The sequence below is a fragment of the Carcharodon carcharias genome, chromosome 14 (genome assembly GCF_017639515.1).
Source record: "Carcharodon carcharias isolate sCarCar2 chromosome 14, sCarCar2.pri, whole genome shotgun sequence".
Taxonomy (NCBI): Eukaryota; Metazoa; Chordata; class Chondrichthyes; order Lamniformes; family Lamnidae; genus Carcharodon; species Carcharodon carcharias.
The window spans coordinates 123766566-123791158 of record NC_054480.1 but is presented as its reverse complement, the minus strand read 5'-3'; the positions used below and the strand labels follow the sequence as shown (position 1 = coordinate 123791158).

General features: G+C 46.3%; 1 protein-coding gene across 2 annotated transcripts in view; it reads left to right on the top strand.

Annotated features, from left to right (window-relative positions):
- The window catches only part of LOC121286965 (proteinase-activated receptor 3-like), a 52226-nt gene extending 28237 nt beyond the window's left edge, over positions 1-23989 (top strand). The window contains exons 1-3 of one of the 2 annotated variants that reach the window (XM_041204319.1): positions 13725-13854; positions 14762-14928; positions 19427-23989. In XM_041204319.1, coding sequence (XP_041060253.1) covers positions 14814-14928; positions 19427-20463 — 1152 coding nt within the window. In that variant the 5' untranslated portion in view covers positions 13725-13854; positions 14762-14813 and the 3' untranslated portion in view covers positions 20464-23989. Of the gene's footprint in view, positions 1-13724; positions 13855-14761; positions 14929-19426 lie in introns of those variants that run through there. The other variant, XM_041204318.1, reaches the window with a different exon arrangement.
- The last annotated feature ends 604 nt before the right edge of the window (positions 23990-24593 follow it).

The following is a 24593-nucleotide window of genomic DNA, read 5'->3' as shown; positions in this document are numbered from 1 at the left end:
CTGTCATGGAGATGCAGTGGAGCCCCTAATAGTCGCTGGATCACAGGAGGATAATGACAACATGCAGTGAGGACACTCCATAGATCCTCACACAGCCTCTGAGAATGTCTGACTCCTGTCTGGCCGAGGGCAGCTCACTTGCGTTTGGTGGTCAGGGTCATATCATGGAGACGCAGCCATGAAACTTTAAAAGCACCTGATCGCTTTTCCACCTTCAGCACTTGACCCTTTCAGGTGCACAGTATCACTGGTCACAGATGCTGAAGAGATGGGGGCTGGACCCATCTTAAAAGTGCTGAGAGCACACACAGAGAATGAGAGAACTCTGTGGTGCCTGCCCACTACATTCTGGCAGCAATGAGCAGCATGGCCGAGGTGCAGGCATCGGTAATGTTCCCAGGGAGTGTGAGGCTGGACCATCGCTGTGGTCTGAAGGCTGTACAGAGCACAGGGAAGAGGCCCTGGACTGAGACACCTGCCTTTATCTTGTGCAGAAAGGTTTCACATCTGATTGACATGAACACTGCTCATCAGAACAAGGAGCCACAGGCAGGGTGACATTCTTGGGAGTTTATTGAAAATAGTGATCAGTTTGTACAAGTGATTATCACCCATGCCCAGGCTGTGCAACTCATTCTCCTTAACTTTCCTAGCCCTGCCGCTACATCTTGGTGCTCTCTGGATATCCACAGTGGAGGTGGAGGCAGCCTGCTGACTGTGGCACCCTGTCTGTGATGACCATGACGGGCGTCCTCTGGAGGGCTGAGACTTGGAGGGCCCCGGCCTGCTTTCAGTGTCCTGCCGTGTGGCAGTGGCTCCCTCCTTGGCCTGTGGAGCTGGAACTGGATCTGGTCACAGGAAGAGGGGATTCGGATGGGCTGGCCACTCTTGGAATCACCTGGATGGATGGGCCCGGAGTGCGCACCTGCTGATCCTCTTCCTTAAGGGTGCCTGAGGGCCCCAGGCTGACTCCTTGAGGAGCAGGGCCAACTGGAGCGAGATTGAAAACAAAAACAGAATTACCTGGAAAAACTCAGCAGGTCTGGCAGCATCGGCGGAGAAGAAAAAAGTTGACGTTTCGAGTCCTCATGACCCTTCGACAGAACTTGAGTTTGAGTTGAGATTGAGCTGCCCAGCACCTCTCTCATGTACACACTCTTAGAGGCCAACTCTGGCATCAGTGATGGAGTTCAGCCCGCGCAGCAGTGCAGGAGCGACATCCTGGACCAAGGTCTCCATGGCGGCCGCCATCTTACCAGTGTTGACCTCGGTGCGTTGCAATGCCGGCGGTATCATCTCAGCCTGAAGGTGTTCAGACTCCTCCATTGTGCCTTGCAATCTGAGGAGTGCAGCAGACGTCCCTTCCTGATTTTCCCTAGTTGTCTTTGCAGCTCCAGCAACTGTGACATGACCGAGTCCAGAGTCTCGTCATCTGACTCAGACTCAGCAATGTTCTGGCCTCCAGCAGTCCTCTGGGTGCTGAACACCTGAGAAGTCTGTGCCGCTGCCTGCTGTGGATCAGACAGAGCGGTGAGCTCACCAAATTGTGACCCTGAGGCTACTCTAAAGCTCGGTCCCACTGAGGTGTGTGTCTCTGCGCTGGTGGAGGGTGTGGGTGAGCGCTGTGATGGGACTTCAGGGAGGGTACCTGCAGATTCCTCTTCAGAGGCTTCTTCGGAGCTTGATTGGAGGCCCTGGGTTATGGACTCTGTCGGCTGTTTGGCAGATGTGCCTGTGAAAGCAAGGAGAGATAATTAGTACATGGCAGTGGCCTGTGAAAGAGGACACATCACTCACACATGGTTGTCTGATGGGTGTTGCACTGCTGGATCCTCACTTGGTAGAGCAGCACTGACCACACCGTCAGCACAGGACCGGTCCTAGTCATCACCGGCCAGCTGGATGGCTCTGTTTTCAAAGCCTGTGAAGACCTTGATCTCTGGCATCCCTCCACCTGTCTGCAACATTTCCCTCCTGTTGTGAGCCAGTTTGTCCTGCATGGATAGAGATGGAGGGAGTGTATCAGGATGCCTGCCAGGCCAGATGATAACTATGCCTGGCCTGTGTGGATGGTGAGTGGCCCCATGGATGGGATGAGGACAATGACGGTGTGTGTGAGAGAGTGAATGGTGATGTCCCTTGAACCGACAGTGAGTGAGGGCTCTGTGGGTATGTGATGGGTTTATGAGTGTGTGAGTTGAGAGTGGTGAGAAGAGTGACTTACCCTGGTGGAACAGAGGAGCTCATTCATCCTCTTGCAGCAATGGGTGGCTGTCCTCCTTTGCAGGGCGTTGGCACTGACCACCGCTGCCACCGCCTGCGAAGCTGGGTTAGTGAGTTTGCTGCCCATCCTGCGACCAGAGTTGGGTAGAGGGCTTCCTGCCTCCACTGCATCTAAAAGGTGCCTGAGGGACGCATCAGTGAACCTGGGGGCTGCCATCTTTTTGCCTTTCAGGGCCTTGTCTTCATGCAGCAGTCATGGGCTGGAAGAACTGAGAGGTGTGCGTGTGGCTGCATAAGACCATAAGACATAGGAGCAGAAATTAGGCCATTCGGCCCATCGAGTCTGCTCCGCCATTCGATCATGGCTGATAAGTTTCTCAACCCCATTCTCCCGCCTTCTCCCCGTAACCTTTGATCCCCTTACCAATCAAGAACCTATCTATCTCGGTCTTAAGTACACTCAATGACCTGGCCTCCACAGCCTTCTGTGGCAATGAATTCCATAGATTCACCACTCTCTGGCTAAAGAAGTTTCTCCTCATCTCTGTTCTAAAAGGTCTTCCCTTTGCTCTGAGGCTGTGCCCTCAGGTCCTAGTCTCTCCTACTAATGGAAACATCTTCCCAACGTCCACCCTATCCAGGCCTTTCAGTATTCTGTAAGTTTCAATCAGATCCCCCCCCTCATCCTTTTAAACTCCAAGTATAGACCCAGAGTCCTCAAACATTCCTTATATGTTAAGCCTTTCATTCCTGGGATCATTCTCGTGAAACTCCTCTGGACCCTCTCCAAGGCCAGCACATCCTTCCTGAGATACGGGGCCCAAAATTGTTCACAATATTCTAAATGTGGTCTGACCAGAGCCTTATAAAGCCTCAGCAGCACATTCCTGCTTTTATATTCTAGTCCTCTCGAAATAAATGCCAACATTGCATTTGCCTTCTTAACTACCGACTCAACCTGCAAGTTAACCTTAAGAGAATCCTGGACTAGGACTTCCAAGTCTCTTTGCACTCCAGATTTCTGAATTTTCTTCCCATTTAGAAAATAGTCTTTGCCTCTATTCTTCCTACCAAAGTGCATGACCTCACACTTCCTCACGTTGTATTCCATTTGCCACTTCTTTGCCCATTCTCCTAACCAGTCCAAATCCTTCTGCAGTCTCCCTGCCTCCTCAATACTACCTGTCCCTTCACCTATCATTGTATCATCTGCAAACTTAGCCAGGATGCCCTCAGTTCCTTCATCTAGATCATTAATACATAAAATGAAAAGTTGTGATCCCATCACTGACACCTGCGGAACTCCACTAGTCCTGAGAAGGCCCCCATCCTGAGAAGGACCCCCTTATCCCTACTCTCTGCCTCCTGTCAGACAGCCAATCTTCTATCCATGCTAGTACCTTGCCTCTAACACCATGGGCTCTTATCTTACTGAGCAGCCTCCTATGCGGCACCTTGTCAAAGGCCTTCTGGAAGTCCAAGTAGATAATATCCATTGGCTCTCCTTTGTCTAACCTACTTGTTACCTCCTCAAAGAATTCTAATAGATTTGTCAGGCATGACCTTCCCTTGATGAAACCATGCTAACTTTGCCCGATTTTACCATGCACTTCCAAGTATTCTGAAATCTCATCCTTAATAATGGACTCTAAAATCTTACCAATGACCGAGGTCAGGCTAATCGGTCTGTAATTTCCCATCTTTTGCCTCACTCCCTTCTTAAACAGGGGGGTTACATTAGCAATTTTCCAGTCCTCTGGGACCCTCCCTGACTCCAGTGATTCCTGAAAGATCACCACTAACACTTTCACTATTTCTTCAGCTATCTCCTTCAGAACTCTGGGGTGTAATCCATCTGGTTCAGGTGATTTATCCATCTTCAGACCTTTCAGTTTTCCTAGCACCTTCTCCTTGGTAATGGCCACCATACTCACCTCTGCACCCCAACTCTCTTGAACTTTGGGGATGTTACTCGTGTCTTCCATTGTGAAGACTGATGCAAAGTACCTATTCAGTTCCTCCGCCATTTCTTTGTTCCCTACTACTATTTCTCCAGTGTCATTTTCCAACAGCCTAATGTCCATTTTTGCCTCTCTCTTACCCTGTATATATCTAAAAAAAACTCTTGCAATCTTCTTTTATATTACTGGCTAGTTTACCCTCATATTTAATCTTCTCCCTCCTTATTTCTTTTTTAGTTGTCCTCTGTTGGTCTTCGTAGGCTTCCCAATCCCCTGGTTTCCCACTGCTCTTCACCGCATTGTACGCTTTCTCTTTAGCTTTTATGTTGTTTCTGACTTCCCTTATCAGCCATGGTTGCCTCGTCCTCCCTTTAGTGTGCTTCTTCTTCCTAGGGATGAATTTTTGCTGTGTCTCCCAAATTACTCCCAGAAACTCCTGCCATTGCTGTTCCACTATTTTTCCTGCTAGGCTCATCTCCCAGTCAATTCTGGCCAGCTCCTCCCTCATGCCTCTGTAGTTGCCTTTATTTAAATGTAATACCGTTACATCTGATTCCAACTTTTTCCTCTCAAATGGCAGGGTAAATTCTATCAAATTATGGTTCCTTCACCTTAAGGTCCGTTATCAAATCTGCCTCATTATACATCACTAAATCTAGAATTGCCTGTTCCCTAGTGGGCTCCACCACAAGCTGCTCCAAAAAGCCGTCTCGTAGACATTCCACAAATTCACTTTAATTATGGCACCCAGCATGAGGAAGTGGCGAGGGGATGGCATGGCGGGCGAATGAGAGCCCGTGCACCATGTAAACAGCGTGTTTCCCGGGAATGGGATGATACGGCGTGAAAACGTTGTTTTCCCGACTGCTATCACACTGAGTGCAAATCTGGAACGGGTCCGCCTGGGTTTTTCCAAAAAAACAGAGGATAAGTGTTGAAGAAAGATGGCAGTGAAACTGTGTCAGGATCAGGACCAAAAGCAGCACGATGAGCCCCTGGATAAGCCCCTGGATAAGCCCCTGGATAAGCCCCTGGATGAGACCCTGGATGAGACCCTGGATGAGACCCTGGATGAGGGCAGTGCTGGCGATGGAAGTTTAGCATCACCTCCTGCAAAGTAAAATCAAAACTGGTTATATTGTTCCTCAATCCCTGTCCACTCTGTAACAAGCAGAGCTCATTGACAATTCCTCAAGCAGACGCAGTAATGAAATTGGTGCAGAGGCTTTGTGAAAAAATCACTTTGGCAATTCATTCCTGTCGGTCTGTCCACCAAGAGGGCACCTTCTTTCCTGAAACCCATAATTGTCAAAAAGCAAAATGCAGCTCGGCAGGGGGGAAACGCGTAAATAAAGTGAGTCCAACCTCGGGCGGGAAGTGGTGGGGGCGAGGGGGGCGGTGGGGTGCGCATCCATCAGAAGCCCCTTTCTGACTGGGCGTACCCTCCTCTTACAGCCTGGTGACCTCTGGACCTCCCTCCCCCCCCACCCCAGCCTTTCCCCTGAGACCCCAATCGCCCCCTCATGACCCCCCAGGCCTTCTCTACCATCCCTGCCCTGGGAGCCCTGCCACTTACCTGTCCTCCGGTTCACGGGACTTAATGTCAGCCAGCTCCCTGCAGTGCCTCTTCCGGCCACTGCAGCTCTGTGCCTGGAGGGGCTGGAGATTGGTCAGCAGCTCTCCAAGGCAGGACTTCCCCACCCCGAGTAATAAGTTAAGTCCTACCTTATGCCTCATTAGAGCGTGAAGTGGCATCGGGGTTGCTGGTTCAGTGGGGATGTATCCCCCGCCATCCTAAAAACTCAGCCCAGAGAGTAATGTATCTAAGTTTGCTGATGACATAAAGCGAGGTGGGTAGGTAAGCTGTGGGGAGGACACAGAGAGGCTGCAAAGAGATATAGACAGGGTAAGTGAGTGGGCAACAAGATGGCAGAAGGAGTATAATGTAGTGTGAAGTTATTCACTTTGGCTGTAAGAATAGAAAAGCAGAATATTTTTTAAAAGGTGAGAAACTTGTAAGCGATTTTGTGTGTGCTTGTACAAGGAGCACAGAAAGTTAGCATGCAGGTGCAGCAAGTAATCAGGAAGGCAAATGGCATGTTGGTCTTTATTGCAAGGGAATGGGAATATAGAAATCTTGTTCCAGTTGTACAGGGTTTTGGTGAGACCACATCTGGAATACTGTGTGCAGTTTTGGTCTCCACATTTAAGAAAGGATAGACTTGCATTGGAGGCGGTACAGAGAAGGGTCACTAGATTGGTCCCTGGGATGAGAGGGTTGTCTTATGATGAGAGGCTGAGTAAACTGGGTTTATATTTTCTGGAGTTTAGAAGAATGAGAGGCGATCTCATTGAAACGTACAAAATTCTGAAGGGGTTTGATAGTGTAGACACGGAGAGATTGTTTCCACTGGTCGGGGAATCTAAAACACGGGGACACAATCTCAGGATAAGGAGCTGATCATTTAGGACTGAGATGAGGAGAAATTACTTCACTCAAGGTGTCGTGATTCTTTGGAATTTTCTACCCCAGATGGCAAGGGAAGCTCCATCGTTGAATATATTTAAGGCTGGGATAGACAGATTTTTGGTCTCTCAGGGAATTAATAGATATTGGGAGCAGGCAGGAAAATGGAAATCAAGCCCAAGGTCAGCCTTGATTGTATTGAATGGAGGATCAGGCTCGATAGCTGTGCAGTATAATCCTGCTCCTATTTCTTGTGTTCTTATAATTAAGTGACAGACAGGAAGCAAAGAGTAAGCATAAATGGGGCATTTGCAAGTTGGCAGGCAGTGAATAGTGGAAAATCACAGGGATCAGTACTGGGGCGTCAGCTATGTACAATCTATATTAATGACTTAGATGAAGAGACAAAGAGTAATGTATCTAAGTTTGCTGATGACACAAAGCGAGGTGGAAAGGTAAGCTGTGGGGAGGACTCCGAGAGGCTGCAAAGAGATATAGACAGGGTAAGTGATTGGGCAACAAGTTGTCAGAAGGTGTATAATGTGGGGAAGTGTCAGGTTATTCACTTTGGCTGTAAGAATAGAAATGCAGAATATTTTTTAAATGGTGTGGAACTTTTAAGTGTTGATGTTCAAAGCGATTTTGTGTGTGCTGCTACAAGGAACACAGAAAGTTGGCATGCAGGTGCAGCAATCAATTAGGAAGGCAAATGGCATGTTGGTCTTTATTGGAGAATTGGAGTACAAGAATAAAGAAACCTTAATCAAAAAGCAGAGTAGCGAATGCTGGAAATCTGAAATAAAAAACAGAAAATGCTGGAATAAACTCAGCAGGTTATGCAGCATCTGTGGAGAGGGAGGAGCGGACACATTACAGGTTGTGACCTTTCGGTCAGACATCTTAGAGAAATCTTGCCACAATTATACAGGACTTCGGTGAGACTACACCTGGAGTACTGTGTACAGTTTTGGTCTTGATATTTAAGGAAGGATATACTTGCTTGGAGGTGGTACAGGGAAGGTTCACTAGATTGGTTCCTGGGATGAGAGGGTTGTCCTATGATGAGATACTGAGTAAATTGGGCTTATGTTCTGTGGTGGAGGTCTTGTGGTACTGTGGGTTGAATCCCTTTTTCTGAATCAGAAGCTCTGGGTTAATGCCCACCCCAGGACTTGATGGCCGTGCAAGATGTGTTCATAATGCGGCCAAAAGGTTGAGTATCAACTTGTAAATCCTTCCAACACTTGCCAATGGCTGGCCGTAAGAGCGGGAGAGATTCCTTGTCAGCCGTGAGATGGAAAGAAAATTGGAACCTCTACCATCACTATCCATAGCTCCAGACTAAAACATGCGTGGAAAGGTGCATGTTGCCACTCGGACTCTCTCGGGGCAGTAACACATCACCACCACCAAAATATCTGGAATTTAGAAGAATGAGGGATAATCTCATTGAAACATATAAGGGGGAATCTAAAACACGGGGTCACCACCTCTGGATAAGGGGCCGATCATTCAGGACTGAGATGAGGAAACATTTCTTCACTCAAAGGGTTGTGAATCTTTGGAATTCTCCATCATTGAATATATTTAAGGCTGAGATAGACAGATTTTTGATCTCGCAGGGAATTAAGGAATATGGGGAGCAGGCAGGAAAATGGATTTGAAGCCCAAGATCACATTGAATGGTGGAGCAGGCTCAACAGGCCGTGTGGTCTACTCCTGCTCCTATTTCTAATATTTTTGTGTTCAGAGACCATATTTAGGGGCTGCCCAGTATAGCCCCCAGTGTGTGCACATATTGGGAGATCTCGCAGATCAGTGAGGGCACTCGAATCAGGCAGGACTGATTAAACAGGCACTGAATTAAACACACAACTTCAATTATACCATAGCTCAATTAAACTTTTTATAGTAAGTTTTAAAGGCCAATTTCTCTCTGGGACTCGGCAGCAGGGCAGGCTGTGTGCTCGTCTCATGTGTGTGCTCCTGATTGTATTGTAATGTGCCTGTAAGGGATAGCAGCATGCCATCAATAGAAGGGAAGTGTACCATGTGATCCAGTCTCAGTTTCACTTTGGCCTGTGAGCAAAACACAGCACACACAGCTCTGCTGCTGATGGTTTCAAGATTTCTACGTTTGTATAGCTGTTCTTATGTGCCTAGTCTAAATAAACCACTCACAACTTGTTTACCCAATCCATTATGAGTGATTGGTGGCTTTATGTCATTATGTAAAACATGACAGCATTGTCTGGGATCTATCTAGTTAAGCTGATTGAAATGTAATCTTTGCAAGATCGGAATCCCCTCCAACCTAACTTTATGAAATATAAAAACCCCAAAATCTGTGGACACAAGTACTGCAAATAAAACAGTCCAAACCTCAACGCGAAAAACACACAGGGGCAGGCTACACTGTCAGGGGTTAATTCTCAAACCTTTCCAGTACTGAAGCAAAGCCGATACTATGAAAGGACATTGCGACATTGGGTGGAATTTTCTGAGCCTGCTGGCAGCGGACATGATAGATGGCGTGCGCTGAAAATATGGCGGTGTGAAGGCAGGTCGCGACCTTCCGCTCAGTCCGCAGACGGTGGGCTGTATTTCCCGCCAGCGGTCGGTGGGGAGCTAATTGTAATACATTAGCATATAATTAAAAGGCCATCCCACCAGGCTCTTGGAACCCCACCGTATGGTCTGTCCATGTCAGCGGGTAAGCACGCCGACATGTTTCACAACAGCACACAGGTGACGCGCACTTGGCGGCCGTCACTTTGGGGGAACTGAGGTGAGTGAACAGGAGTGCTCTCCACAGCTCGCCCGTTATTCACAGGTCTCAGAGGCGCCGAGGGTGGGGTGGGGGAAACTGGCCCCAGAGGTGACTGCTGAGGGGGCGGGGGGTTGGGGGGGATGTACGGGGGCAAATGTTGGCCAGCCTCGGAGGTGACTGCTAAGGTTGGGGAGTGTCTGGAATCCAGGGGCAAGTGCTGGCCAGCCTCGAAGGTGACCATTGTTGGTTGGGTGGTGGGGGTAGGAGGGGGTGTCAAGTGTGGCCCTGGCGCACAGGCAATCGAGGTGGGGGGCAATCGAGGTGTGGGAAGTGGCCACACACTCAGGACACCCGTATAAGCTGACCATCCCTCTGCAACTGAGATAGATCAGGCGCAGCCACAGGGATATGATTGGGGTCGGTCTCCTAGCCTGCCCACCCAGGCAGCATCGCAGAGGCACCAAAGGGCTACCAAGTGCTCCGTACCTTACCCCCACCGCCCCACCCCTGCTGGCACAGACTGCGAGTCCACCACCACTTTATTGGACTGCAGAGCAGTTGGACTGCACACATTGTATAACCTCCTTGCCAACACTGGCCATGTAGCAGTCATTGCTGGAGGCACTCACAGCCCCTTGCAATCTCAGCATCCCAGTTAGGAGCAGTCTCCCCATGTCACAGGTTGACAGGGCAGCCATGCAGCGTAATCATCTCTGGCCATCCAAGGGGTGACCAGCACTCTCCAGGAAGCGTTAAGAGGCAGTCACACAGTGTCAGGAAAGGTGCTAAATACAGCCATGATAACCACGTCTCTCTCTTTCATGCTGCAGGAGGACCACGTCAGGACCCTGGATCCTGGTGAACTAGCTGTATGCCTGATGACCTACAGAGACCATAGAAGATGGAGGAGAGAGTGCCTGAGGCTCCTGGCCATGCAAAGGCAGGAGCAGCAACCTCATGAAGAAGGGGCAGCAGGAGCCCCCGCACACGCTGCCCAGGAGTGACAGCGAGCTGTGGCTGGTTGGCGCCTAGCGACACCCAGGGTCTATAGATGCTACCGGCCATTCCTGCAGATGACTGAGAACCATCGAGGTGTGGGAAGTGGCCACACACTCAGGACACCCGTATAAGCTGACCATCCCTCTGCAACTGAGATAGATCAGGCGCAGCCACAGGGATATGATTGGGGTCGGTCTCCAATGACTGAACATGTCTAGGGACCTGGTGGCTCACATCTGTCACTTACTGCAGGACTTGGCACCAAGGGGACATGGAGGGCATCAGCTGCCAGTGGCTGTGAAAGTGACTGCAGTGCTCAATTTCTATGCCAGTGGCTCCTTTCAGGGCTCCACAGGTGACCTCTGTGGGATTTCACAATCTGCCACCCACAAATACATCCATGAGGTCACAGATGCCATCTTCTCCATGGCACACAACTTTGTGCATTTCGCCTGGGACTGGGACAGCCAGGATACAAGGCCCATTGGATTTGCCCAGATCTCGGGATTCCCACAGGTGCAGGGTGCAATTGACTTGCACTCATGTGGTGCTCAGGTCTCCATCGCTATATTCAGTGAACTTCATCAACCGCAAGGGATTCCACTCACTGAACGTGCAGCTGGTATGTGACCACCAGAAACACATCCTGCCAGTCTGCACATGGTTTCCAGGGAGTGTGCACAATGCCTACATCCGGAGTCGCTCACAGATCCCTGAAGTCTTCCAGGGTCCACAGAGGCTGCAGGGTTGGCTCCTTGGGCACAAGAGCTACCTGCAGAGGCCGTGGCTGATGACACCCGTGTGGCAGCCTCAGACTGCAGCAGAGCGAAGCTATAATGAGGCTCATGCAGCAACTTGGTGGAGCAGACCATTGGGATGCTGAAGATACGGTTCCAGTGCCTGGACCGGTCTGGTGGAGCCCTGCAATACAGTCCGCAGAGGGTGTCACACATCATCGTCATCTGCTGTGCCCTTTACAACCTGGAGCTACAATGGGGAGAGAAGCTGACTGAGGAGGACATGGAGGAGCTGGAGGTCTCCTCCGATGAGGAGGACGCTGATTGATGAGGGTGAGGGGGTCCTCTGTAGTGATGACGACAGGAATGAGGCTCTCGCACTGGCTAGACGAGGCAGACACGCACAGGAGACCCTTAAACCTGCCAGATTTGATGACAACATTCAGTGTGGTGACCCTATAGATCCTCACATCACAGTTGTGAAAGTTTGACTCCAGTCTGGCTTATGGCAGCACCAATACCCTCTGTGAGAATTCTCCTGTCATGGGGATGCAATGGGGGCCCTAATAGTCGCTTGATCACAGGAGGATGATGACAACATGCAGTGAGGACACTCCATAGATCTTCACACAGCCTCTGAGAATGTCTGACTCCTGTTTGGCTCAGGGCAGTTCGCTTGCACTCCATGTGGTTGACTCTTAAATACCCTCTAATGGCCTAGCAAGCCACTCAGTTGTAACCTCACCATCACCTTCTCAAGGGCAGCTGGGGAAGGGCAATAAATCCTGGCCCAGCCAGTGAAGCCCACATCCCGTGAATGAATTAAAAAAATGATCAGGGCCATCTCAGAGACACAGCCATGAAACTTTAGACGCATCTGATGCTGTATCCATCTTCAGCACCTCAGCCCTTCAGGAGCTGGTGCACAGCATCACGGGTCACAGATGCTGGTGTGATGGGGACCAGCCCCACCTTAAAGGTGCTGAGAGCACCCAGAGAGAATGAGAGAACTCTGTGGTGCCTGCCCACTCCATTCTGGCAGCAATGACCAGCATGGCCGAGGTGCAGGCATCAGTAATGTTTCCAGGGATTAATTAGTACATGACGGTGGCCTGTGAAACAGGACACATCACTCACAGCATGGTTGCCTGATGGATGTTGCACTGTTGGTTCCTCACTTGGTAGAGCACCGCTGACCTCACCGTCAGCACAGGACCTGTCCTGGTTATCACTGACCAGCTGGATGGCTCTGTTTTTGAATTCTGTCAGGACTTTGATCTCTGGCATCCCTCCACCTGTCTGCGACCTTTCCCTCCTGTTGTGAGCCAGTTTGTCCTGCTTGGATAGAGATGGGGGGAGTGTATCAGGACGCCTGCCAGGCCAGATGATAAGTATGCCTGGCCTGTGTGGGTGGTGAGTGGTCCCATGGATGGGGTGAGGACAATGACGGTGTGTGTGAAAGAGTGAATGGTGATGGCCCTTGAACTGGCAGTGAGTGAGGGCCCTGTGTGTGTGTGATGGGTTTTGAGTGTGTGAGTTGGGGGAGATGAAAAGAGTGACTCACCCTGATGGAACAGAGGAGATCATTCATCTTTTTGCGGCACTGAGTGGCTGTCCTCCTCTGCAGGACGTTCGCACTGACCACCGCTGCCTCCCAAGCTGGGTTGGTGACATTGCTGCCCATCCTGCGGCCAGAGCAGGGGTAGAGCACATCCCGGCGGCCTCCACAGCATCCAGCAGTCGCTCAAGGGACCCGTTGTTGAAGCAGGGGGGCTGCAGTCTTTTTGCCTTTGCTGGCCATGTCTCCTGGGCAGAGGTGGTGAGCTGGTGGTGATGGGCACTTTGCTGGCAGCTGCCTTTTAAAGATGGCGGCTGGCGTGATACAACAGCGGGGTGATGGTGAGTGGGCACATGAGACCCCGCCCGCCATGGAAACGGCGTGTTTCGTGGGAGTTAATAAATAATGAGGCGGGCTCGGGAAGATACTGTGTGAAAACCTGCCATTTCCGTTGGCTGGTAGGTCTCCATTTTACCCACCTGCTACCACACTTAGTGCAATTCTGGGAAAATTCAGCCCATTATCACAACAAGGACACAAGACAGCTGTCATCAGATAACTCAATTGAGAAGCTGGGGAGGTCATTGTAACAAATGGCCCCAGATAACAGCTATCATCCAAACAACATCAACAGTGGCCGAGAGGAGAGGAACCTGTTACATGAAAATCAGTCTAGGAACCAGGAATACTTCACCTGAATGGGGTGCATTGCTTCAGTTGTGGAAACAACATTAGCGATGAATGGGTCTGTCTGGACCAAGCCATGTAACAGGGTAAAGAGATTAAAGGGTGCAAAGCACTGACCATCCTGCAGGAGGATGTCAGGAATTATAATCATCATTTAGCAGTATGTTTTCAGGAAATGGGTTTTGATATTGTCGATAAGGATCATCATAAAAGGCCAAGATCAAAGGGTCTGGCGCTGCAGTCAGAAGGAGAGTCAGGGCTGGTCACCTCGACTCTGGCCTATTTTCAACCCTGGATAAACCAGCCGCGCTGGGGATTGTAAGTGTTTTCAGCCGTATCGTGGTGATATCGGCTTGAAGGTTTGGAATGCAGTTAAGAAGGAGGGTCAGAAATGGTCAATCTGACTGGCTGGCCACCAATCTTTGCTGGAAGTACCAACCGTGTGGGGAGATGTAAGTTATCAGCCAAATCCAAGGGATATTGGGGCTGAGATTTAAAGGGTAGTTTATGGGTAACAACCAAATCCTGAGGGGGTTGGGCTGAATTGAGAAGGTTTTGGGCAGAAATTTGGGGTTTTGCCTCTGGTTTTTCTGTAGAGGGTTTTTAATAAGTCGTGGATTATTTTTGATGTATCTATGGGGAGCCAAAGTTAAATCGTGGAGGGATAACCAGTTAAGTGTCGTGTAGTGTCATTTACACTAGTTTAGAGCTCTTGTATTTGGGTGTTCGGAGTGTTTTAATAAATAAATTTGTGGTTTAGCCAAACCCTGTGAATGTGTAATTTTGTCCTTTTAAAATCTTAAAGTCAAGAACAATCAGTAAAGGGGAAACTGGAGCAGGAACCTCACATCCTATTGAGGTGAATGGGAATGAGGACTGGTGGGTGTATAATGGAGGCTGTTCCAATATTGCCTGAGCTATATTATTTAATCTGAAAGCTACTGCCACTGTCTCCCCTGGTCAGACTCTTATAGATGATGTTTATTATTGTTTGAGAGAAGTTCTAATTAACAAGTGAGTCACACAAAGGTACTGAATGTCTAGAGCATGTTGCTATCTCTCTGTCTATCACTATCTACCTATTCTTATCTCTCTGTCATTTGGCTGGCATGTTTCTTACAGGAATGGGTTTGTTTTGAAGTTTTGCAAACGGATTGCAATGAACCCAGACTGAACTAATTTTCAGAATATTCGTTGTGTTGATTTTCCGAACATGGCTCACTATCAGGGTCAGCTTTGGGAATGTGCATGCTGATAATTTCTCTGCTGCTGACCACCTGTGATATGGTGGTCATATCCTGCCATTTCCTGCCATTCTATTTTCATTGTAATGTTTATGCAGGGTTTCTTGTCTCACAGGAAGCTTCGGTGACGTAAACAGTGCACAGACTGGGCATTAAACAGCCAGATCATGCAACTAGGGGATAGAGCAGGCATCGCTACAGCTATGGCCAATACACTCTGCCAAAAATGTGTTCTATTTGCACTTTTATTCTCTCCCACAGCACTTTGCCAGGGGCAGAACGGTAAGAAGATCTGTTCACTTCACATCTTTTTTTGATAATATATTTGATCATATTAGCAGAGTCAACATTGTTTCCTGAAAGGGAAATCGTGTTTGACAAATTTATTAAGAGTACTTTGAGGATGTAACAAGCAGGGTGGATAAAGGGGTATCTGTGGATGTATTTGGCATTCAATAAGGTGTCACATAAAAGGTTACTGCATGAAATAAGAGCTCATGAAGTTGGGGATGATATGGATGAGCATGTATAGAGGATTGACTAACAGGAAACTGAGATTTGGGATACTGAGTCATTTTCAGGTTGGCAAACTGTAACTCCTGGAGTGCCACAGGGATCAGTGCTGGGGCCTCAATTATTAATTACTTGGATGAAGGAACCAAATGTATTGTAGCCAAATTAGGAAAGCAAGTTGTGAGGAGGATACAAATATTCTACAATGCAATATCGATACATTCAGTAAATGGGCAAAAATTTAACAGATGGAGTTTAATGTGGAAAGAATGTGAGGTTTTCCACTTTGGCAGGAAGAATAGAAAAGCAGAATATTATTTAAATGGAAAAAGTCTGCAGAATGCTGCAGTACAGAAGGATCTGGGTGTCCTTGTACATGAATCACAAAAAGTTAGCTTGCAGGTATAGCGAATGATTAGGAAGGCAAATGGAATGTTGTCGTTTAGGGATGGAATAGGGAAGGCTTGCTACAAGTGTCCAGGCAGACGTAAGACTGCACCTGGGAGTACTGTGTATAGTTTTGATCTAAAAGCAAAGAACTGCGGATGCTGCAAATCCAAAACAAAAACAAAAACAAAAATACCTGGAAAAACTCAGCAGGTCTGGCAGCACTGGTAGAGAGGAGCACAGTTGACGTTTTGAGTCCTCATGACCCTTCAATAGAACTAGTTTTGATCTCCTTGCTTAAGGAGTGATGTATTTGCATTGAAAGTACTCATAGACTCATAGATGTTTACAGCACAGGAGGCCATGTGGCCCATTGTGTCCGTGCCAGTCAACAAAGATCTGACTACACTAATCTCATTTTCCAGCACTTGGCCCATAGCCCTGGAGGCTATGGCAACACAAGTGAATATCTAAATACTTCTTAAATGTTACGAGGATTTCTGACTCAACCACCCTTTCAGGCAGTGAGTTCCAGATTCCCACCACCCTCTGGATGAAAACATTTCTCCTCAACTCCCCTCTTAGCCTTCTACCTCTTACCTTTAATCTATGCCCCCCTGGTTATTGACCCCTCTACTAATGGAAAAAGTGCCTTCCTATCCACCCTATCTATGCCCCTCATAATCTTATACACCTCTATCAGGTCTCCTCTCAACCTTCGTTGCTCCAAGGAAAACAGCCCCAGCCTATCCAATCTTTCCTCATAGCTCAAACCCTCCAGCCGTGGCAGCATCCTGGTAAATCTCCTCTGCACCCTCTCCAGAGCAATCACATCCTTCCTATAATGTGGTGACCAGAACTGCACGCAGTACTCCAGTTGTTGCCTAACCAGTGTTTTATACAGTTTTGGCATAACCTCCCTACTCTTGTATTCTACACCCCGGCTAATAAAGGCAAGCATCCCATATGCCTTCTTAACCACCTTATCTACCTGCTCAGCTACCTTCAGGGATATGTGGATATGCACACCAAGGTCCATCTGAACTTCAGTACTCTCCAGGGTCCTACCACTCACAGTGTAATTTCCTTGTTAGCCCTCCCCAAGTGCATGACCTCACACTTTTCTGGGTTGAATTTTATTTGCCACTGCTCTGCCCACCTGACCAGTCCTCCTGCAGTTTACGGTTATCCTCCTCACTATTTATCACCCTACCAATCTTTGTGTCATCAGTGAAATTCTTGACCATACCTCCTACATCTAAGGCCAAGTCATTTATGTACACCGCAAACAGCAAGGGCCCCAGCCCTGAGCTCTGCAGAACCCCACTGGAAACAGAAACATCCCTCTACCATCGCCCTCTGCTTCCTGCCTCTCAGCCGATTTTGGATCCAATGTGCCACTTTGCCTTGGATCCCTTGGGCTCTTACTTTCTTGACCAGTCTGCCATGAGGGACCTGATCAAGAGCCTTGCTAAAGCCCATGTAGACCACATCAAATGCATTGCCCTCATCAACACTCCTGGTTACCTCCTCAAAAACTTCGACCAAATTTGTCAAACACGACTTTCCCATAACGAATCCATGCTGACTATCCCTGATTGATCCGTGTCTTTCCAAGTGCAGATATATTCTGTCCCTCAGAATTCTTTCTAGTAACTTCCCCTAAATAGTTCAAAGAAGCTTCCCTAGGCTGATTCCTGGTATGAAGGCGTTGTCCTATGACAGAAGGTTGAACAGGTTGGTCCTATACTCTTTGGAGCTTAGAAGAATGAGTGGTGATCTTATTGAAACACATAAGATACTGAGGGGCTGGATAGGGTAGATGCTGAGGGGATTTTAAACTAGGGGGCACAGTTTCAAAATAAAGGGTCTCCCACTTGAGACAGTGCAGAGGAAGAATTTGGGAGAGAGAGTTCCAGATTTCCCCCCCACTTTGTGTGAAGGGCTTCCTGACATCACAACTGAACGGCCTGGATCTAATTTCAAGATTCTGTCCCCTTGTTCTGGGCCCCCCCACCACCACCAGAGGAAATGTTAATTTATTGTTGTCTGGGTCAGGAAGCTGTCTTGAGCTGTAAGCCCAGTTCTGACCAGACTTAATTATATCCGTTTACTCATTGGATGCCACAACTTATAATTTATTTTAATGGCTTAGAGAAGGAAGCAAGAGTAATGTATCCAAGTTTGTGGATGGTACAAAGTTAATTGTGAAAGAATAAGGAACACACAAAGAAGCTGCAAAGGGATATAGACAAAACAGGTTAATGGACAAGAACGTGGTAGATGGAGTAAAATGTGGAGAATTGTGGAGTTATCAACTTTGGGAGAAAAGATTGAAAACCAGAACATCTTTTAAACAGGGAAATGTCTGCATTCAGTGGGACCTGGCTGCCCTTGTACGTGAATAACAGGAAGTTAATTTGCAGTGCAGCAAGCAATTAGAAAGGCAATTAGTATATTAGTCTTTATGACAATGTGATTGGAGTATGAGTACAGAAGTCTTACTGCAATTATACTGGGGCTTTAGTAAGACTACACCTGGAGTACTGTGTGCAGTTTTGGTCTCCTTACTTAAGGAAGGATATACTCTCCCTGGAGAGAGTGCTATGAAGGTTCAGTAGCCTGAGTCCTGAGGTGGCAGGATTGTCCTCTGAGGACAGATTGAGCAGACGGGGAAAATATTCCCTGGAGTTTAGAAGAACGAGGGGTGATTTCATTGAAATGTATCATTCTTAATGGGCTTGATAAGATTGGGGAATATCGGGAAAATGTTTTCCCCTGGCTGGGGGATCTGGAATGACGGGGTCACAGGCTCAGGATAAGAGGTTTGCAATATAGGGTTGAGATGAGGAAAAATTTCTTCACTCGGAGGGTTGTGAATCTTTGAAATTCTGTATCCCAGAGAGTTATGGAAGCTCAATCATTGAATATATTCAAGACAGAGGTCAATAGATTTTTGGGTACCAAAGGGATTCTGGGATATAGAAATACTGCAGGAAGGTAGAGCTGTGGTTGGTTTTGTATTGGAGTTTTATAATCTGAATTGCTCTCAATCATTCTTACAAGTTTGATGGGGAATGTGTGAGCTGGTCATGGCTTCAAACTAGCTTTGTTTATACAGACCTAAGTTGCTTCAGTATTTTGAAGCAGTGCCTCACACAAAGGTTCGTGGAAATCTGGAACTCCCTCCGCCACAAAGCTGTTGAGGCTGGGGGTCAAAATTGATTTTTCTTAGGTCAGGGTATCAAGGTATATTGATCAAACTCTGGTAAATGTGGTTGATGTGGTTGGGACAGCCATATCTAAATGAATAGTGGAACAGGATCGAGAGGCTGAATGGGCTCCTCCTGTTTCTAACTAAACATGAGAAAAATACTTTTATTTGAAATCTTCAGTTTATTTTCTACTTGGAGCATGCAAAATGATTTTACTTGTAGGACTTGCTTCAACCTTTCAGCCCCTCAAGTGTATTCCACCATTTACTAAAATCCTGCTGCTCTGTATGTGCTCCTAGTTCTCCATATCTCTGTACCTGCTCTATATCTCTCCCTATCCCTCCACCTGGTTTATATCTCTGTTCCTGCTCTATATCTCTCCACTTGCTCTATATCTCTTCATATCTCTCCACATGCTCTGTATCTCTCCATATCTCTGTACCTGCTCTACGTCTCTCCATATCTCTCTACCTGCTCTACGCCTCTCCATATCTCTCTACTTGCTCTATATGTCTCCATATCTCTCCATTGAAAAACCTACTGACCTCAGTCCTGAAAATTTCAACTGATCACCAGCATCCAGAGTTCCACATTTATACTTAGAATTTTTACAAATTGAACTAAGAACTGAAACCCTAACGTTATAAAATGATATATTTGTGCAGAAGTCCTTGGGAGAAGTCTCCACTTTTCTAAAGTCGGTTCCAACAATGAGTTGAATGAAACAGCAAAGCGTCACCTGACCAGTTCTGTTACCACGGTGATGATTCCTGTCACTTACAGCATCATCTTGATCATTGGGCTTCCAGCCAATGCGTTGGCTCTTTTAATCTTGGCCACTAAGGTCCAGAGATTGTCATCCACCATCTTCCTGATCAACTTGGCGACTGCCGACCTTCTCCTGATCCTGGTGCTGCCGTTCAAGATCTCCTACCACCTCCTGGGCAATGACTGGCTCTTTGGTGAGGGACTCTGTCGGACAATGACCGCCTTCTTCTACGGGAACATGTACTGCTCCATCCTGCTGCTCACCTTCATCAGCATCGACAGATACTTCGCTTTGGTCCATCCGTTTCTCTCCAAGCGTTTCAGGGACAATCGGTTTGCTGTTTGTTCCTGCTCAGTGATTTGGGTGCTTGTTGTAATCTCCATGTTACCCTTTCTCCTCCAGAGGCAGAGCTACCCAATCCAGGAGCTCAGCATCACCACCTGCCATGATGTTTTGCCGACAGAACTAGATGATGATTATTTCTTTTATTACTTTGTTTGTTTGGTTGTGTTTGGGTTTCTCATTCCATGTTTTGTTACTATATTCTGCTATGTGGCTATAATCCGAGCTTTAATGGTTAGTGAACAGCAATTTGGGAAAGCTATTAGGACCATGATGTTAGTGCTGATAGTGTACTTGGTATGTTTCACTCCCAGTAACATTATCCTGCTTATCCATCACTCAGAGTATCACCTCACAGACAGCAGTAACCTGTATTTATTTTATATGATTTTCCTGGTGCTCAGCACCTTCAATAACTGCATTGACCCATTCATCTACTATTACATCTCTGATGAGTTTAGGGACAAGGTGAGGATCGTGATTCATTGCAAAGCAGAGAAGGATGTAGATTCAGAAAAAAGAGCAGAGCAGTTTGCCCTGACTAGCTCCTCCTCAGGATATGTCTCTAAGACATTAACACAAAATATTTGAATCCAATGCTTTGGGTCCAGGAGGAGACAAACTGCTCAATTCAATCCCCATACTTTTTGAGGCAGAAGCAATGAAGGATGTAACTTTCTGACTGAGCCAGAGATTCATGGCTTTGACAATTCACCTGAAATATACCGCAGGAAATTGAACTTGTCTGATTTCCATGTTTGTTCATTTTGTAATGTGAACCTAACTTTATTGTTAGTCAATGTCAGAGGGTAGCAGGAGGTTACAAGAGTCTGATCAAATTCAGAAACCCTGGGCTGGAATCTCACTGCAAATAACAGGGATTGATTTGTAAAAAAAATACTTTCTGTAGACTAGAAATGAGGTTAAAATTGAATTGAATACAACTTAGGTGTTGAACAGACTGGGTGAGGGGCTCCAATGAGTGAGGTCTCAGAGAGGGGGAGGGGGAGTTAGTCATAACGTTATTATAGCACAGAGAGAGGCCTTTGGCCATTTTTGACAGTAGCATGTAAGTGAATTAGCTCCCTGCTTTATACCCACCTGAACTGGACTGGCATGGTTTGATAATGACAGGTTAGAGGCTGTCTACTTTGCTGTGGACCAGGGTGTGTACATTGATGAGCTAAACTATTGAACTGATTCTGTTTCTTTAATAACCCCCTAACTGTTATTGCACCACATTTCTCACTGCACTCCTGATCCATCTTAAATCCTTCTGGAATTCTGTCTATTTTATTCATAATGAAAGAATGCGAAATGCTGAGACTTATTTTCTATTCTTTCATGGGATGTGGGTGTCACTGGCAATGACAGCATTTGTTGCCCATCCCTAATTGCCCTTGAACTGAATGGCTTGCTAGTGTTACAACCAGGGAGGGCAAGTGTCAGTTCTTGCCCTTTCTTTGCCACTCCTCGTATGATTGTAACTGAGTTTTTGTAATTTGTAAGAATTATGGTATTCACTCAATGTCTGTGCTTAACCAAAAACAGGCTGATTGCAAAGAAACCAGCTTGACAGACTTTCTTGAGTTTAAACAAAAGGAGTTAGTTTTTATTGAGCTAAAAATCTACCCAGGTAAAGATATTTAAAATGGTAAACCCATCTCCCAACATTCGCAACACACATGCGTACTCACACGCACACACAGATGCACACTCACACGCACACACATGTGCACACACACAGACGCACACTCACTCAGCCACTCACTCACTCAAATACTTGCACACACAGACACTATCTCATACACACACACACACACACACACATACAAATGCAAAATTACAAGTTCTACAGTAGGAGGTAACTGTTTGGCCAAATTAAAATTCATTGATAAAAGGCAAAAAAAAGAGAGTTCACTGTTTGTGAGTCCTTCACTGGGATCCATGGCTGAGGCAGAACTTTTCCACGGTGGTCTTGAAATTCTAGTGGAGTTGAGGCTGATGTAAACGGCAATTTCTGGAGACTGTCTCTTTTAAACCATCACTTGTCTTTTCCAAAAGTCAATGCAATTATACCTGAGGTTCTTTTTGATGGAATTTCTCTATTTCTGTAGTTGCTGCCAAATATGATTCAAAGATAGGGCCTTGAACTTTAGGGAGAAGGGAGAGAGAAGGTGTTAATGCTCCATTGCCAGACTTCTTCCAGGCTCAGCTTACATGTTGTACTAAAAAACATTGCAAAATGGTCATTCAGGTTACATGACATCTCTTCCTGTAGTGATTTCAAAAGGTAATTGATTAGTTCATATCTGGACACACCTTGGTTATTGTTATGGCCTAGGTGATTAATTTCTTTAATGTCCCAGCCATTAACTTATGAATAATCCACCCTCCATCTTGATGAGATAGAAAGGAAGCCTTCCATATAGCAACTGTCCCTGTAGACTTTCTGTTTCTGCTTGAAAGGTAGCTTTATAGAAATGCAAATCAAGGTCCAGTGCAGGTTCAGCAAATCTTGAAATAATTCTTGACATCAGCATGCGTGAAATTCCATAGGAGGTGGTCTTGGCATATCTTAATTGTAAGCCATATTGGCACTTTACAGAAACTGGCCAACTTGTAAAACCAGACATCAGGTGACCCATGGCAGCCATCTTAAGTCAGTGTCTATGCTTGCTTTTTAAAAATCTTTTAAAAGCAGTTCAATATATATTTGACAAGGTAAAGATCAATATCACACATGCATATGTCACATCATCATGACATTAGGCCAATTCAGAGGGCAGTTAAGAGTCAACCCATTGCTGTAGGTCTGGAGTCACATGTAGGCCAGACTGGGTAAGGATCACAGATTTCCTCCCTTAAAGGACATTAATGAACCAGATGGGTTTTTGCAACAATTAATGCTAGTTGTCATGGTCACCATTACTGAGACTAGCTTTCAATTCCTGATTTTATTCATTGAATTTAAATTCCACCACCTACTGTGGGATTTGAACTCGTATGAAAATTGAATGAGTTTCATTCAGTTGTGTGTGACTTATGTTTAACTATCCGTCTTCAGTTTGGGTGGCACAATTCTTTCAGTGGAGATATACCATCGCTGGCGAGGGAAATAGTATGGAGAGGTGGTTATACTTGTCAGTTACAGGGCACAGGGACACTTGAATCCATAACCAAACCCAAATGACTTACATTTAGAACAGAAACTGCTGTGCTGTTCCACACACACCATTACTGTTGGGCATCTGTCTAAGTGCAATAACTAATGATGCCAGGAAACTCCTTGGAGCTGCCCTCACTCTCCACTGTAAATTTAACACAAACTACCTTTGGGTCTGTTAACCAGGATTTCACCAAACCTCTGGAACAGTGTGACACTGCAATGAAATTCCTGGCCTGCCTGTCTAACGTTTTTGTTTAAGTACCTTAACAGTCTCTTGTCCACCCACTGTTTCCGGGAGTCCACTCCTTGTCTAGATATCTGATAGGTTTGTAGTAGAGCTCAGAAGTAAATTCAGCAGCATTTTCACTTTGCTCCAGCTATTGCTCCTAGCAGGTGGTCTCCTTCTACTTTAGAGTAAAGCAGAGTAACCCCACTTGAAGCTTTAATTATCAAACCAGTTTATTAAACAGGAAAAGGATAAGGGTTCCAGAAGTCCCCTGTTGCTATGTTGTTGTTAGAATGGTGGAGAGGGAATATTAAATACTCATTATGTCCCAGATTGTGAAGACCAGTTTATTTATATAACCAGAGTATCAAAAGCTTCCAGTATCATGGAGGGCCACAACTTAGAATAGCATCTTATCTGGCATTGCATAAGGAAAGGTCAATTATTGATAAGAGAAAATTCAATGAAATACTCCTATGGAGCTGCATATTAACTTTGATATAATTAACAGGTGGAGGGAGGAAAACATTGACCGATATTGATGAATATTTGGATTCATAACAGCTTAAAATATTGAGCTGAGAATTCTAATGATTCAGTAACCAACCAGTCATCATGATGTGTAAGCAGCAAGTGTATGTTAAGTGTATGAAGTATATGTATCAAGTGTATGTTAAATGTTATTGCATGTATTGCCATCTTAATAAATCACTGTCACCTAATTGTCAATGTGTAAGAACCTCATTCTTTAGTGTAAATTCTAAATCGGAACCCCTAGTGGCACCAGCAATGCTCCTTGATGATGTCAGTGAGATTTTGCCCTTTGGAAGCAGCTTCCTGGACAGAGTGGGGTTCTCCCCAATCCTATCAGAAAAATGACAAAGGGTGGGATTTTCCATGCCCGTTGGTGTCGGGCATTTTTGGTGGCATGAGTGGACAATATGGCGCGATCAGTTTCACGAAACCAGTTTGCAATTGTCTGCTCAACCTGCCAATGGTGGGCTGCATTACCTGCCATCAGACATTGGGAACCTCATTATAATACACCTGTCAAGAAGTTATAATAATTCTCATAGTGTTACTGGAATTTATTGTAAAATAAAATAATAGTGGGAAGTGTCTACGTGTCTATACATGTCTCTCTGTGTGTGAGATTTAATTGAATTAGGGCAGCTAGTCTGAGTGCTTTGATCTAAGAAGAGAGGTTAGGTTTGAAATATTAATTAGATAAACATGGGGAAGATAAGAATAAAAACAAAAATTCCTGGAAAAACTCAGGTCTGACAGCATCTGTGGAGAGGGATACATTTGACGTTTCGAGTCCTT